Genomic DNA, 14,417 nt, shown 5'->3' with positions numbered 1-14,417 from the left:
TCCTTAGGGATGTCATCCCCAGGTATGGACTGCCCCTTGCCATAGGTTCAGATAATGGTCCCGCCCTTGTTGAAGCTACACTTCAGGCCCTGTCCCGCGCATTGCGCATTACCTGGAAATTGCATTGTGCCTATCGTCCCCAGAGTTCAGGGCAGGTTGAGCGAGCAAACAGAACCTTGAAAAATAGCCTAGCAAAGATTTGTCAGGAAACCCAACTGAAATGGCCACAGGCACTGCCACTAGCCCTCTTCCGCCTCCGATGTACCCCAACTAAAGGAACAGCCCTTTCTCCCTTTGAAATTGTGTATGGGAAGCCCCCAGCCATTTTACAGGGAATTAAGGGAGACATAGGGATTTTAGGGTCTGCCCAGGTGCAGGAGCAGGTAGCCCTCTTGGGGAAGATAATTTCTGAGCTTCAGTCTTATGTGAGAGAAATAAACCCTGTCCCCTTCCAGGCTCAGGTACATTCCTTCCTGCCAGGGGATAGAGTTTGGGTGAAAGACTGGAAGCTCCAGCCTTTGGGGCCCCGATGGAAAGGACCTTTTACTGTTTTGCTTTCTACCCCTACAGCTGTGAAGGTCGCAGGGATTACTCCATGGGTCCATTGGTCTCGAATTAAGTCTGCTGATCAGACTGAGCCCAGCACGGATCAGACGGAGCCTAGACAGTGGAGAGCAGAAAGAGATCCAGCGGAGCCATTGAAGTTGCGCCTGACCCGAACCAAAGAATCTACTAGCTGAAAAGAAGGGTCAACTGCATACTGCAGGAGCGGCTGAACTTCGGCTTCACACTGAGACTCTTTCTTGCCTGATTCTGGCTTTCCTGGAATTTGAAAGCTTGATCCTTGTCAGTTGAGGGTCTATCCCAACTGGTATAAGAACTCAAAGACTGAGAACATTATATGAGAGTAATCTGTGATTAGCACAGACTGTTGAAATATTATTGCTTAATTAGTTTGCTGTATTTGTTTTAGATTAAGAAGAAAGAAAATGTTAGTAGTTTGGATGCTTTTGTTGTTTTCTACTCCTTGCCTCCTTGTTCCTAATACCCCAACTCGCTCCAACCTTTGGTTACACTCAGTCCAGGAACTAATTAGCCAGGCAAAGATTACTTCCCCTTGTATTGTGTGTTCCCGATTTTCTCCTTATACCACAGATGTCCCAGCTGTTCCTGTTCCTGTGCAACTCCCAGCTCTTATACCTCCCTACTTTTCGAGTTCAGGTCCTTGGAGCCAGGATTATACTTGGTGGTCCTTTTATAATGCTACTTCCCCCTCTGAATCTTCTCTAAGGCCAGTTTTTACGTCTCCCTATCCAGCTTCTGGAGTGTTTTGTTTAACAAGAAGCATCTCAACTGTTCTTCCCATTCCCTGTAACTATACTAATGTTCTCCCAGAAAAAGGAGAATCTGTGTGGGTAGTTTCTCCAGGTACTCCTATGTGCCCTGCTACCATACCTGTAGATTATGACCCAGGTGATTATCTGGCTCCTAAGCGTACCACTGAGAAGACTATAGTGTCCAAGCTTATTTTCTACTTTCATAAGTCCCCGGGGTATGAAGAGTTACTAACAAATGAGCAGCCTGTCACAATTGGGGATTGGCGCCTATGGTGTGCAAAGTCTCCATTTCGTCTTCGTTCCCCCTGGGATAGGGGCTCGCATTATGGGCACCCTAAGTACCCTGTCCAGCCTGAGCCAACATTTATTGGGAACTTTCCTCACCCTCTCCTTGGTCATTACTGGCTCTGTGATAATGTCCTCCACATGATTCTTCCCCCCACATATGATTTTTGTGTATTGGTAACCTTGAATTATTTTCCTAAAGTTATTCCTCTTAAGCCGCTATCCCCGCACCGCTCTAAGCGAGAGGCTTTGTCCTTACCCTCCTCCGTTGCCACAGAGGATGAGGCGATTGAATTAGCCCTCCAGTATATTAATTCTACTTATCCTCTGACTAAAAAGAGACTTGTAGCCCTTTCTGCCACGGCCTGGATTCCAATTGGGGGCCCGGTAGCGGGTATTACTGAACTAGGTATGGCTACCCGGAGACTTCAATCCCTACTCCATGTTTTAGTTCATGAGCTGAACGTGGTAGTCAATGCATTGCAGGATCAAATTAATGAATTAAGTATAGTTTCTCGGTATAACCGTATGGGTCTTGATTATCTCTTTGCAGCCCAGGGTGGCCTCTGCACAGTGCTAAATTCTTCAGAGTGCTGTACTATTGTCATAAATAGGACGCATGTAGTTAGGCATGCTATGGATAAAGTCCTACAGTTGGCCAGCCTTAATGTGGAGGATTACCGAGGAGGATTAGATCTTACCTCCTGGTGGTGGTCATTGACCTCCTGGATACGTCCCTTGTTCATTTCCCTAATAGTCTTAGTTTTAGCAGGGTTTTTGTTTTGTTTCTTGGCCTCATGTGCTTCGGCAGTATGCCGTCGAACCTTAACAAGTAGGGTAATGGTGATTCACAAGTCTATTCCTAGTTAGGATCACTATAATCTCCAGAGTTTGAGATGTGAGACTTATTTCTGCATAAGCTGATTTTAGTCTCAAAGGGGGGAATGAGGCAGCCATGGGCAAAGAAAGTGTTAACTCTGAGAAATAATTATATATATATAAGAAATGATATTAAAAGCTTGAAGTTTGAATTCTTTTCACTCTGCCAGCAAAGTAGTGAAGGAATGCAGGCTGGAATTAATTAGAGTCTAGTTTGGCCGAGCTAAGGTTAGGAAAGGTCAGTGAGAAATGAAACTCTGTCCCTTGTGAATTGCCAATGCTAGCTGGCACATCTGTAAATTATTAGGCTTACTGAATAGTTTTGTAAGCAGGCACGAGCCAGACATATGACATATTGTAGTTTAAGAATAGGCTGAAATACTATTTAGAAGTGCTTAATATGTAGATAGCTTAGATATAGATATATCTTATAAGATATATCTGATTATGCTTATTTTAGAATATGTTGTATTCTGTGTAAATTAATAATTCTGTGTGGAATGTTTGTTCAACTTTCTGTCTGACGTTCTGAGTAGGGCTACAGTGAAGGGGGGCCAACATGTGTTTTGAATTAACTATGGTCTTAGCTAGTTCTGTGTATGGAGCTGAGAGGTGAAAAAGGTCAGAACTAGTCAGCTCTCTTCTCCTTGATTAATTATAGGTAAAATGCAGGAATGGTCTTGGAAGTAATAACCTGATATGTATGCTATTAATTAAGATTGGCTTTTGACCTCTTTAATGAATGCCAGAGTTTAGTTAGCAGTTAGTACTAGGAATATGAGAAATCAATCATAATAACATGTAAGAGACTGGAGACCAAATGTCTGGCATGAGGGGCCCCAGGTCACAGGTCAGTTTAGGATGTCTGGAACCTATGTAACTGATATTTCAAAAGTAATGATTGGTTGAGGCAAGGTAGCCAATCAATGTCTTAACCAATTGGGAGTAAAGGGGGCTGGGCTAGGCTAGGCTAGGAGGAGGGCTTAGGACCCTATTTAAGTGGGAGCAGAAGCAGTTTACGTCAGAAGGAGCTCAGAAGAAAGAGAAGGACAGAAGGAACAGACAGAAGAAGGAGAAGACAGCATAAGAAGAGAAGCAGCTGAGACAAAGACACAGAGAGCTGAGACAAAGACACAGAGAGCTGAGACAAAGACACAGAGAGCTGAGAGAGAGGAGAAGAGAGCTAGAACTGATGTCCTGCTTTGTTTGCTGGCAAATAAAGAAGATTTCTCTCTCATACTGGTGTGTGCTGTCTGACTCCTGAAGTATCACAAATTCCTATCTCAATTCCTGCAACAAAGGCATATACAGAACACTGCCCCTCACCCTTAAGAATAGTCCCTTAGATAGCCTGAGCCACCTTAAAACCACTAGTCCCACCCAGGGAGGAAGTGAGATGGGAGGGGTGGAGTCAGAACCAGGAAGTAAAAAAGGCAGGGCCAGAATGGGGTTAAGGACAATATTATTTGTCTTACTTGATGGCTCTTGGCTATGGTTTGGGTTTTTGTGCTTTGTTCTATTATAGAGCCATGATAATTCTTAACATTGCTGTTAACAACAGGTACCACAACCAGAAAAAAAAATAACTGCAATTCCTCAACACTACAGACACAATTTGTTTAGTCCTGGTTGAACTAACCTGAGGTAATCACTCACTCACCATGGTGAATAATGCTGTGATCTAATAATTTCTGAACAAGTTTGACTGCTGTCTCCCGGTCTGATGCTTCCTTGTGATCGATCAGCCAATCAATTAGTTCTTTGGCAACAAAACAATTTGGGTAAGTCTTGAGGTGATGCCGCCGATCTTTAATTATCTTTTCCTCATGAAGTCTGAGTCTGTAATAAAGCAGTTTTGTTAAAATTTGATTTTTATATGGCTCCATATCCAAGGTACTTTACAAAATGAATATTAAAAAAAAGATACAAAATCAAATCATTAAGCATACCAAAGAAAAGAAACAGAAACAATTTCAACAAAAAGGAAAAGAAGCTATATCTGCAGTTTTGACCACAAAACCTTAGGAGGTAGTGTATTGAATATGAAAAGGTAACTTATTCCACAGTGTATATAAAGGAAGATAACATTTATGAAACAGTTGTCCAATTTATACAAATGAAACAGGAAATGAGATACAGTGTAGTGGGAGAAGAGTAGAAACATAAGCATAAGATTGTTCCTCCATTAGGGAGTGTGACATTTTAAACCCTGTATAAAACAAAAGAGGAAGCTGCAATCTCAATTGAAGACACATCACCAAGTGAAGATAATGCAAGGAGAACAGCAGTGGCTTTCATCATTGGTAACAGAGGTGTGAGCACCTGGTCCAGGAACCAACAAGAGGGGGAGCTATTTTAGATCTAGTCCTTAGTGAAATGCAGGGCATGATATGAAAGATATTTATTTTATTTTGTTACTTTTGTACCCTGTGCTTTCCCACTCATGGCAGGCTCAATGCGGCTTACGTGGGGCAATGAAGGGTTAAGTGACTTGGCCAGAGTCACAAGGAGCTGCCTGTGCCTGAAGTGGGAATTGAACTCAGTTCCCCAGGACCAGAGTCCACCACCCTAACCACTAGGCCACTCCTCCACAATAACAGTGTTGGGCTCGCAGTTATCATAACATGATCAAATTTGAACTGATACTGCAAGAAATCTACTGTGGTGGCATTTAATTTTCGCAAGGGCATCTATGATAAAATGAGGAAAATGGTTAAAGAGAAGCTAAAAAGATCAGCAGCAAAGGTTAGGACTTTAAATCAGGCATGGACACTGTTTAAAAATACAAAGGTGGAAAGAAGAGCAAACGGCAGCCAATATGCTTAAAAGGTGAAGTGAAAGAGGCTATTGGGAGTCAAAAAGAACATCCTTCAAAGAATGGAAAAAAGAATCCAAATTAAGAAAGAAGCAACATAAGCACTGGGAAGTTAGATGTAAAGCACTGATACAGAACGCTAAAAAGAGAATATGAAGAGAAACCCTACTTTCTGTTTTCAATCTTTTAATCAGCTTTTAATCCACAATAGGACACTATCTCCTATCCCATGACTCTCCAATTTCCTCTAGAGTATTTCATGAGGTACTTTGTCAAATGCATTTTGAAAATCCAGATACACAATATTGACCGGCTCACCTTTATCCACATTTGTTCACCCCTTCAAAGAAATGTAATAGATTGGTGCGGCAAGATTTCCCTTCACTAAATCCATGTTGGCTTTGTCTCATTAATCTATTCTTTTGAATATGTTCTGTAATTTTGTTCTTTATAATAGTCTCCACCATTTTGCCCAGCACTGACGTCAGGCTCATCAGTCTATAATTTCCCGGATCTCCTCTGGAACCTTTTTAAAAATCGGCGTTACATTGGCTACCCTCCAATCTTCTGGTACCATACTTGATTTTAAAGATAAATTACATATTACTAACAATAGTTCCGCAAGATCATTTTTCAATTCTATCAGTAATCTGGGATGAATACCGTCCAGTCCAGAAGATTTGCTACTCTTCAATTTGTCAAATTGAGCCATTACATCCTCCAGAATTATAGAGATTTCATTTAGTTTCTCCTACTCAGCAGCTTTGAATACCATTTCTGGCACCAGCATCTCTCCCAAATCTTCCTCAGTGAAGACTGAAGCAAAGAATTCATTTAATCTCTCCACTATGGCTTTGTCTTCCCTGATTACTCCTTTTACCCCTCAGTTATCTAGTGGTCCAATCAATTCTTTTGCCAGCTTCTTGCTTTTAATATACCCTCTTTGCCTTCCTTATCAGAGCTTTGCATTTGACTTGACATTTCTTTTGCTGTTTCTTATTATTCTCAGTCAGTTCCTTCTTTCATTTTCAGACTGATTTTCTTTTAGCTCTAATAGCTTCCTTCACCTCACTTTTTAACCATGCCGCCTGTCATTTGGAAGGGCATTTTTGAAAGAAACGTCCAAGTTGCAATTTGGACATCCTTGCAAAATGGCGAAATCCAGGGGCGGGGAAACCCGTATTTTCGAAAAAAGATGGATGTCCATCTTTTGTTTCGAAAATACCGTCAGAGACATCCAAATCCTTAAATTTGGAAGTCCCTAGATTTGGACATCCCTAGACATGGATGTTTCTGACTTTCGGCAATTTTCGAAACCAAAGACGTCCATGTCAAAAACATCCAAATGCAGGCCATTTGGGTGTGGGAGGAGCCAGCATTTGTAGTGTACTGGTCCCCCTGATGTGCCAGGACACCAACCGGGCACCCTAGGGGGAACTGCAGTGGACTTCATAAAATGGTCTCAGGAACATAGCTCCCTTACCTTGTGTGCTGAGCCCCTCAACCCCCCCCCCCCCCAAACCCACTACCCACAACTGTACACCACTACCATAATCCTTACGGGTGAGAGGCACCTATATATAGGTACAGTGAGTTTGTGGTGGGTTTTGGAGAGCTCGCTGTTTCCTCCACAAATGTAACAGGTAGGGGGGTATGGGCCTGGGTCCACCTGTCTGAAGTGCACTGCAGTACCCACTAAAACTGCTCCTGGGACCTGCATGCGCTGTCATGAACCCGAGTATGACATCTGAGGCTGGCACAACATATTTTTAAAGATGTTTTTTGAGGGTGGGAGGGGGTTAGTGACCACTGGGGGAGTAACAGGAGGTCATCTCTGATTCTCTCCGGTGGTCACCTGGTCATTTTGTGCACCTTTTTGTGCCTTATTCGTAATAAAAACACATCCGGGTGAAAACGTCCAAGTGTTCATCAGGGACGTCCTTGTTTTTTTTAATTATGGGTCAAAGACGTCCATGTGTTAGGCACGCCCAAGTCCCACCTTTGCTATGCCTCTGACACGCCCCTTGAAATTTGGACGTCCTTGCGACAGACTGCAGTTGGAGACGTCCAAAAATCGGGTTTTGATTATACCGATTTGAACGTCTCTGGGAGAAGGACGTCCATCTTCCGTTTTATGTCGAAAGATGGACATCCTTCTATTTGGCCTGGGCTTCCAGGATGGTATTTTTGAATAGAATCCACGCCTGACGTAAAATATTTGAGCTTCACAGTTGTTAAGTTTATTTTCACCGTTCTTCTCATTTTATCATAGTCTCCTTTATGAATGTTAAATGCTAATGTATTAGATTTCCTATGGGTACTTACTCCAAAGCCAATATCAAATCTGATCATGTTATGATCACTGTTATCAAGCGGCCCCAGCACCATTACCTCATGAACCAGATCATGCATTCCACCTGTACCAGCTGCTCCATAAAGCAGTCCTTGATTCTGTCAAAGAATTTTACCTCCTTAGCATACCCTGATATTACATTTACCAGGTCAATATCGGGGTAATTGAAATCATCCATTATTACTGTGTTGCCCAGTTTGTTAGACTCCCTAATTTCAGATAACATTTCTACATCTGTCTGTTCATCATGGCCAGGTGGGCGATAGTACACTCCTATCACTATCCTTTTTCCCTATACACATGGAATTTCAATATGTTTTTTGTTTCCTGCAGAATTTTCAATCTATTTGATTCAAGGCCCTCCTTAACATATAATGCTACGTCTCCACCAATTCGATCCACCCTATCAGTACAATATAATTGGTACCCTGGTATGACAGTGTCCCACTGGTTATCCTCCTTCCACCAGGTCTTAGAGATGCCTATTATATCTAATTTTTCATTTAGTGCAATATATTCTAATGCTCCCATCTTATTTCTTAGGCTTCTGGTATTTACATATAGACATTTCAAACTACGTTTATTGTTCATATTTACATCTTGCTCAGTAAGTTGACAGTGTTTAGTTGCAAGCTTTTGTCTGATTTTTATTTAAGGACACCTAATCTACTATAGTCTCTTTTGCAACCTCAGTATCGGGATACCCTATCTTCCCTGTTTTGGTGATATCTTTGAAAGATACCTTGTTCCGGACCATGCATTTTTGAAGGACTGTCAACCTTCCCCCAGGTTCTAGTTTAAAAAGCTGCTCTATCTCCTTTTTAAATGCTGATGCCAGCAGCCTGGTCCCACCATGGTTAAGGTGGAGCCCATCCTTCCAGACTAGGCTCCCCCTTCCCCAGAATGTTGCCCAGTTCCTTACAAATCTAAATCCCTCCTCCCTGCACCATCGCCTCATCTACGCATTGACACTCCGGAGCTCTGTCTCTTGAGCCCTGCACGTGGAACGGGTAGCATTTCGGAAAATGCTACCGTAGAGGTTCTGGATTTGAGCTTTCTACCTAGGAGCCTAAATTTGGTTTCCAGAACCTCTCTCCCACATTTTCCTATCTCATTGGTACTCACATGTACCAAGACAGCCGGCTCCTCCCCAGCACTACCTGAAATCCTATCTAGGTGAGGTCCACCACCTTCATACCAGGCAGGCAAGTGACCAGGCAATCCTCATGTCCACCAGCCACCCAGCTATCTACACACCTAATAATCGAATCACCAACTACAACAGCCGTCTTAACCCTTCCTTCCCGGGCAGGAGAGTACATGCGGGTGTGCAGGGAGGTACCTAAGACAGTAAGAATGGGTGGTGTTTGTCTGCTGTGGATGAAATATCTGAGGTGTAGGATTAGGGGGCTTGTGTATGTCAGGGACACAATGGTGGTGAGATGTGTGGGTATCTGTGTAGGTGAGGTGTGTCAATGTGAAGCTGCTGGGGCACAAGACCAGTGGGGATATATGAGACTGAGTGTGAGTGTGTGTGTATGTGTTTAAGGAACCAAGGATCAGAGTGTTGGTTGCATAGGGCGAGCGTGATGTGGATCTGATCTGAGAAGGGCTTCTGAGATATGAGATAATGACGTGCAGGGTAAAACATCTGTAGTTGGTTTGCCAGGGGTGGAGGAAGATTTGCAATTTAGAGAAAATCTCTCCTGACTATAAAACATTTTTATAGTCTAGTAAATGGGATTTGATCAGATGGCCTACACTACACTTACCTCTGTCACTGCTGCTGCCATGCTGCCTTCTTATCCCGGTCTTCACTGCCCTCCACTCCCCCCTATCCTCATGCAGCCAGGCAGCCAATAAAGTGCAAAAGCACATCATCTCAGACTGCTGCAAGTCCAAAGATGTAGAGTATGGACTGTGAGATCACAGCCCTTATTTGCAAGACTTCAACCCTACAGCAGCCAGAGATGATACACTTAAGCATGTTACTCTGCTGCCTGGCCATATGGGAATGGTGAAGACCAGGATCAGGAAGCATCATGACTGCGGCACTACTAGAAGTGAAGTGTGCTGCAACACTCACCCCCCCCCCCCCCCCCCCACCTCCAGCACCATCACCTAGATATTTTTTCCAAAATTAAGCTTCTCTCAGTCCAGCAGCAGGTGGTCCAGCTTTTTGCTGGGCTCACTTAGTGATAGCTATGCCACTGTGCTCAAGATCTAAAGTTGCTGAAGTGGGAGAAGTGGGAAGTTAACCAAGACTTCTCAACCATCTGGTCTAACAACTAGGCCATTTCCTCTTCCAATGATCTTGACAAGGCAAGACGTAAGTCACAGGAAAAGCACAAAGGGTCCTTGGTTACATAAAAAAAGTCAAAAGTTGGCAGAAGAATGCTCAGCGGCTGGGTCAGTCTAACAGGTTGCAAGTACAGTAGCACAACTCCTAGGGGAAATCCAGGTGCTCCCATAGCTGTGTGTCTGAGTGGCAGGCTGCAAAGACAGTAAAAACCTGAACTGGAAGTCAAAGCAGAAACACAAGTACTCGAATAGGTGGGTCTGGAAGGCCACAAACTTTTCATGTTTATCAGATTAGTATGGTGGGTTGGTGGTAGCAGGGCACAATTCAGAAAGGCCAAAGAGTTATGAAAGGCCTGATATTTGGGTATCAACTGCATTGGTGTCGGTGTCTGCTGGATTATTACAACTCCTTGTTTTGGACATGGGACTACATGTGTGCATAAGTAGTAGTAATAGTGTAGAGTGTGGCAAGAAAGGGAATTCTGCATGCTTTGCTGCCTGGGTGGAGGAGGGGTGGTCTGAGAGGGTGGATATGGGGAAGCTGGGGAGGAGGAAGGGAACAGTAAACTATTAAGGTCAGTGTTCTTCAATGTAAGGCCCAGGAGCCTAGCAGCCCCTTCATTCTGGGTATTTTTTTTTCTCAATAATCTTTGCCTCTATACCCAAGCTTACAAAAGAAAGGGGGAAATGAAGGGGGAGAGGAGGAGAAGAGCTGCATGCTTGAAGGACAAGGCATTTCTCAATAAAAGAAGGTAGATTGGAAGGGATGAATGCCATTGATACGTGCTGGTCAACAGTGTCACGGCCCCAAATGGGAAAATATTTGGTGGCTCTTTTTCAGCTCATTTGGATCCAAAAGTGTCCCAACTTAAACATTAGTAACTACCACTAGGTTAGGAAGTAAGAGACAGAAGAATGGGTCTGGAGCCAGGAAGGAGCTGGGATTGGCGAGGGAAAAAGAAAGCAGAGGAAGGTGGTGCAGGGTGAAAGAGAGAAAGGGAATGTTGGAGAACAGGTGATAATGGGAGCATAGGTAACAATATTATTTCTTGTAGTCATGGATACAATTGAGGAGACTGGCAAAACCTGTCTTGAATATGGAGACAGATCCTACAGTCACAAAGCCAGCACTGGGTGCAGGGCTGGCTCAACCTTTGGACCAGGAAAGGCACTGGCCCAGGGCACCAGCGATAAAGGGTGCCAAAATCCCAGTCCAGTCTACCTTCAAACTTCTAGAGAAATAGATGCTGAACTGGGATTTTGGCACCCTTTACCACCAGTGCCTCACCTGGTCCAGCAGGAGGGGCAGGCGCCATAGTCCCTTGAGCCGGCCCTGACTGGGTGGAATGTATATAGGGCAATTGCTCTAGGCCCTCATGCTACAGAGGGCCCCAAGTCTGTCTGAAGCAGGAGATTTAGGGCCCCCTCTCAAATTTCTGCCCTAGTCCCCAGCATTTTGAACTGGACCTGAACAGTCAGTTGCACTCTATGACTGGCAGCTGGGATTTATTACTGGCAATGTGCACCAGAAATATAGCACTCAGAAGACAGCAAAGGTGACTCAAAAAAGCAGTGATGCTGTATAGTTTTGAAAGTTTATTACACAATGACAGCAATTTGACATGGCCGTGTTTCGACCCAATGACCTGCCTCAGGAATTTTCTTGTATTAAGTGAGTTTATTGGTGTCACTTCCTGTGTTGAGGTATTTCTAGTGTTATTTATTATGATAATGCTCAAAAAAGGCAGAAAGTACTGCAACTGGTGCCGCATGACCTAACAACACGCTGGAAATTAATTTCAGACTCGTGACTTCTAGTCTCTGTTCCAAAAACTAATATATAAAGTCTAATATAGGGCACACTGAGTCAAAGGGTCTTTTTCTGTTGTTGTCTATTATGTCCTATGTGTGTGCAGGAAAAGCCAGATATCAACTGGGATCTGTGGTATTGCAAAAGAAAATTAACTGGGCACACTGAATGGTCCTTATCTGCCATTATAGTCTATGTTTAAACAGTACAAGGCCGTGCAACTCTTGCTTATGCTGCAAGGATCCTATTGAATAATATTATTTAGCTTAGTCACATCTGTTTACAGCTGTGTTTCCTAGGAAACATGCAGCTGGCCTCATTTGACCCTGAATTTATAAAGCGGCATACAGAGTTTGATAACTGAAAAGCAGCCTGAAGTTATAAGGAGCAAAATAAACTAAGAAGCAAATAAGCAAAATGGCAAATCCACAGCTCTACCCAGATGAAGACTGGGGTGAGTGTGAAACGGTCATACATTAAACACTGTACTGAGGGTTCACAAAGAAAAATCACTTCCCACAGGGCAAAACCATAGCCATTGTCGGCGTTTCTCAACCATCTCCTGGCAGCACACCTAGCCAGTCATGTTTTCAAGATCAACACAAGAATATGCTCGAGACAGATTAACACATACTGGCTCCCACATGAATTCACGGCTCTCCAGTATAGGCAAATCTGCCTCATGCATATCCATTGTGGTAATCCTGAAAAATACAGCTAACTAGGTGGACCTCCAGGCCAGAGCCAGGAAACACTAACCAATAGTACAAGCATATTTCTCTGGGATATTCTCTGCCTCCCTTGTCCAGAGGTATGAATAGCTTTACTGGATCAGACCAATTGTTCATCTAGCCTGATATCCTGCTTCCAACAATGGCCAATCCAGGTCACAAGTACCTGACAGAAACCCAAACTGCAGCAACACTCTATGCTACCAATCCTGGGGCAAGCAGAAAACATTACACCAGGCTTATATTTCATTGTTTTTTTGCATGTGCACTATCATTACTGAATTCATGTTTTACTCAGTAAACAAGCACAAGTCTGAAACATGTGCGTAGTAAACCAGGGCAGGATTAACCTTTTTGTAGTCTCTAAGCAAACAAGCACATTTGGCTCTCCATTGTAACATAAAAGATTAGTGCTGTGGGCTGAGAATCTGGGTTTGATTCCTGCTGCAGCTCCCTGCGACTCTGGGCAAGTCACTTAACCCTTTATCGTCCCAGATACAAAAACTTAGACTGTTAGCCCACTACGGACAGAGAAAGTACCTGCATATAATAAATGTAAACCACTTTGATTGCACTACAGAAAGGTGGTATAATCAAATCCCGTTACCCTTTACCCCCTTACCCTCAAACAGGGCACTGCATGGTACAGACTGCAGAGGAAACCTATCAAAGAAGCACAGCTCAGGACTCCTCGTGTTGACTAGAGGACAATGTATGAGAAGTGGGAAGAATAGACAGACTTCTGCAGGGGTAGTGGTGCCCTACCCCCACCCCCACCCGCACCCCTTCCCTCCCACTCTTCCCCACCACCATACACATGCAAACTCTTCTTTATGCCAGCAGGTGACTTACCAGGGCAAAAGTCTGATTTGGTAGCTTTTGAATTAACTAATCTGAGAGGAGTCTCTCAAACATTTGGTCCCTGGCACAGTGGTTTCCATACCTGGTCCTGGAGGCACCCTAGCCAGTCAGGTTTTCAGGATATCCACAATGAATATTCATTACAGAGATCTGCATGCAGTGGAGGCAATGCATGCAAATCTCTCTCATGAATATTCATTGTGGGTATCCTGAAAATTTGACTGGCTGGAGTGCCTCCAGGACCTGGTTTGGGAATCACTGCCCTGGTATGTGTCTAGTTTGCCTGTGCTTTAATCCTGTCCTGGCAGTAACACCATTTTCAGAACTTTCACGTTACACCACTGTTCAGAAGCCCGGATGATGTTGGTTCTGGGTGTTTAGGGACACTACACGCCACAAAAACCGTTTGCATATAAAACAAAATAATAGACTATATAAAGCCACAATTGACAGTGTTACAATGAAAGAATACAAGAACCATACCTCAGACAGCTCCATCTGTCCTCTGGATTATGGCCTGCTTATCCCAGATAGCCATACCAATACCAAGTGAACCCTTATGCAGCAACAGACACAGCCTGAACAAGCTACTTAACAGTCTCCTGGGGAACATCCTGCCCTGCAGGGCCAGATTAACACTATATTGGGCTCTAGGCAAACATACATTTGTGGACCCCTCTTCCATGGACCACCATATATTTGGTTTCTCTCGCCACCTCCACCCTGTCTCATTCTTTTCACTGCCCCTCCCCCCACTCCCTTCATTTCATTCATGGTCTTTCTCCCCTACATTTCACCTCTCCAGAAGTAGCAGGGGAAGTGCACAGTCTTTTTGTGGGTGTGGTGACAGTAATAGTTTGTAAGTGAGCATGGGGACTAGGCAAGCACACGCTTCGAATGGAGTGAACTGCCAAGTTACCCAGTTCCAGGATGGAGACATAAGCCAGTCCTGGGTTTCTGATACATTATCCTGCTTATAATCGAAATAGAAAAACGCCTATATTGTGACCCAAATCGGGAGATAGACGTTTATCTCACAAAAACG

General features: G+C 43.8%; 1 protein-coding gene across 3 annotated transcripts in view; it reads right to left on the bottom strand.

The window, feature by feature from the left end:
• DEPTOR (DEP domain containing MTOR interacting protein) overlaps positions 1 to 14,417 on the bottom strand; it is a 146,978-nt gene that overhangs the window by 118,719 nt on the left and 13,842 nt on the right. For all 3 annotated transcript variants that reach the window (XM_030218535.1, XM_030218553.1, XM_030218544.1), the window contains exon 3: positions 4,162 to 4,340. In XM_030218535.1, coding sequence (XP_030074395.1) covers positions 4,162 to 4,340 — 179 coding nt within the window. The remainder of the gene's footprint in view (positions 1 to 4,161; positions 4,341 to 14,417) is intronic.

The sequence above is a fragment of the Microcaecilia unicolor genome, chromosome 1 (genome assembly GCF_901765095.1).
Source record: "Microcaecilia unicolor chromosome 1, aMicUni1.1, whole genome shotgun sequence".
Taxonomy (NCBI): domain Eukaryota; kingdom Metazoa; phylum Chordata; class Amphibia; order Gymnophiona; family Siphonopidae; genus Microcaecilia; species Microcaecilia unicolor.
The sequence above is the reverse complement of the archived record's forward strand: the minus strand, read 5'-3'. Positions and strand labels throughout refer to the sequence as shown.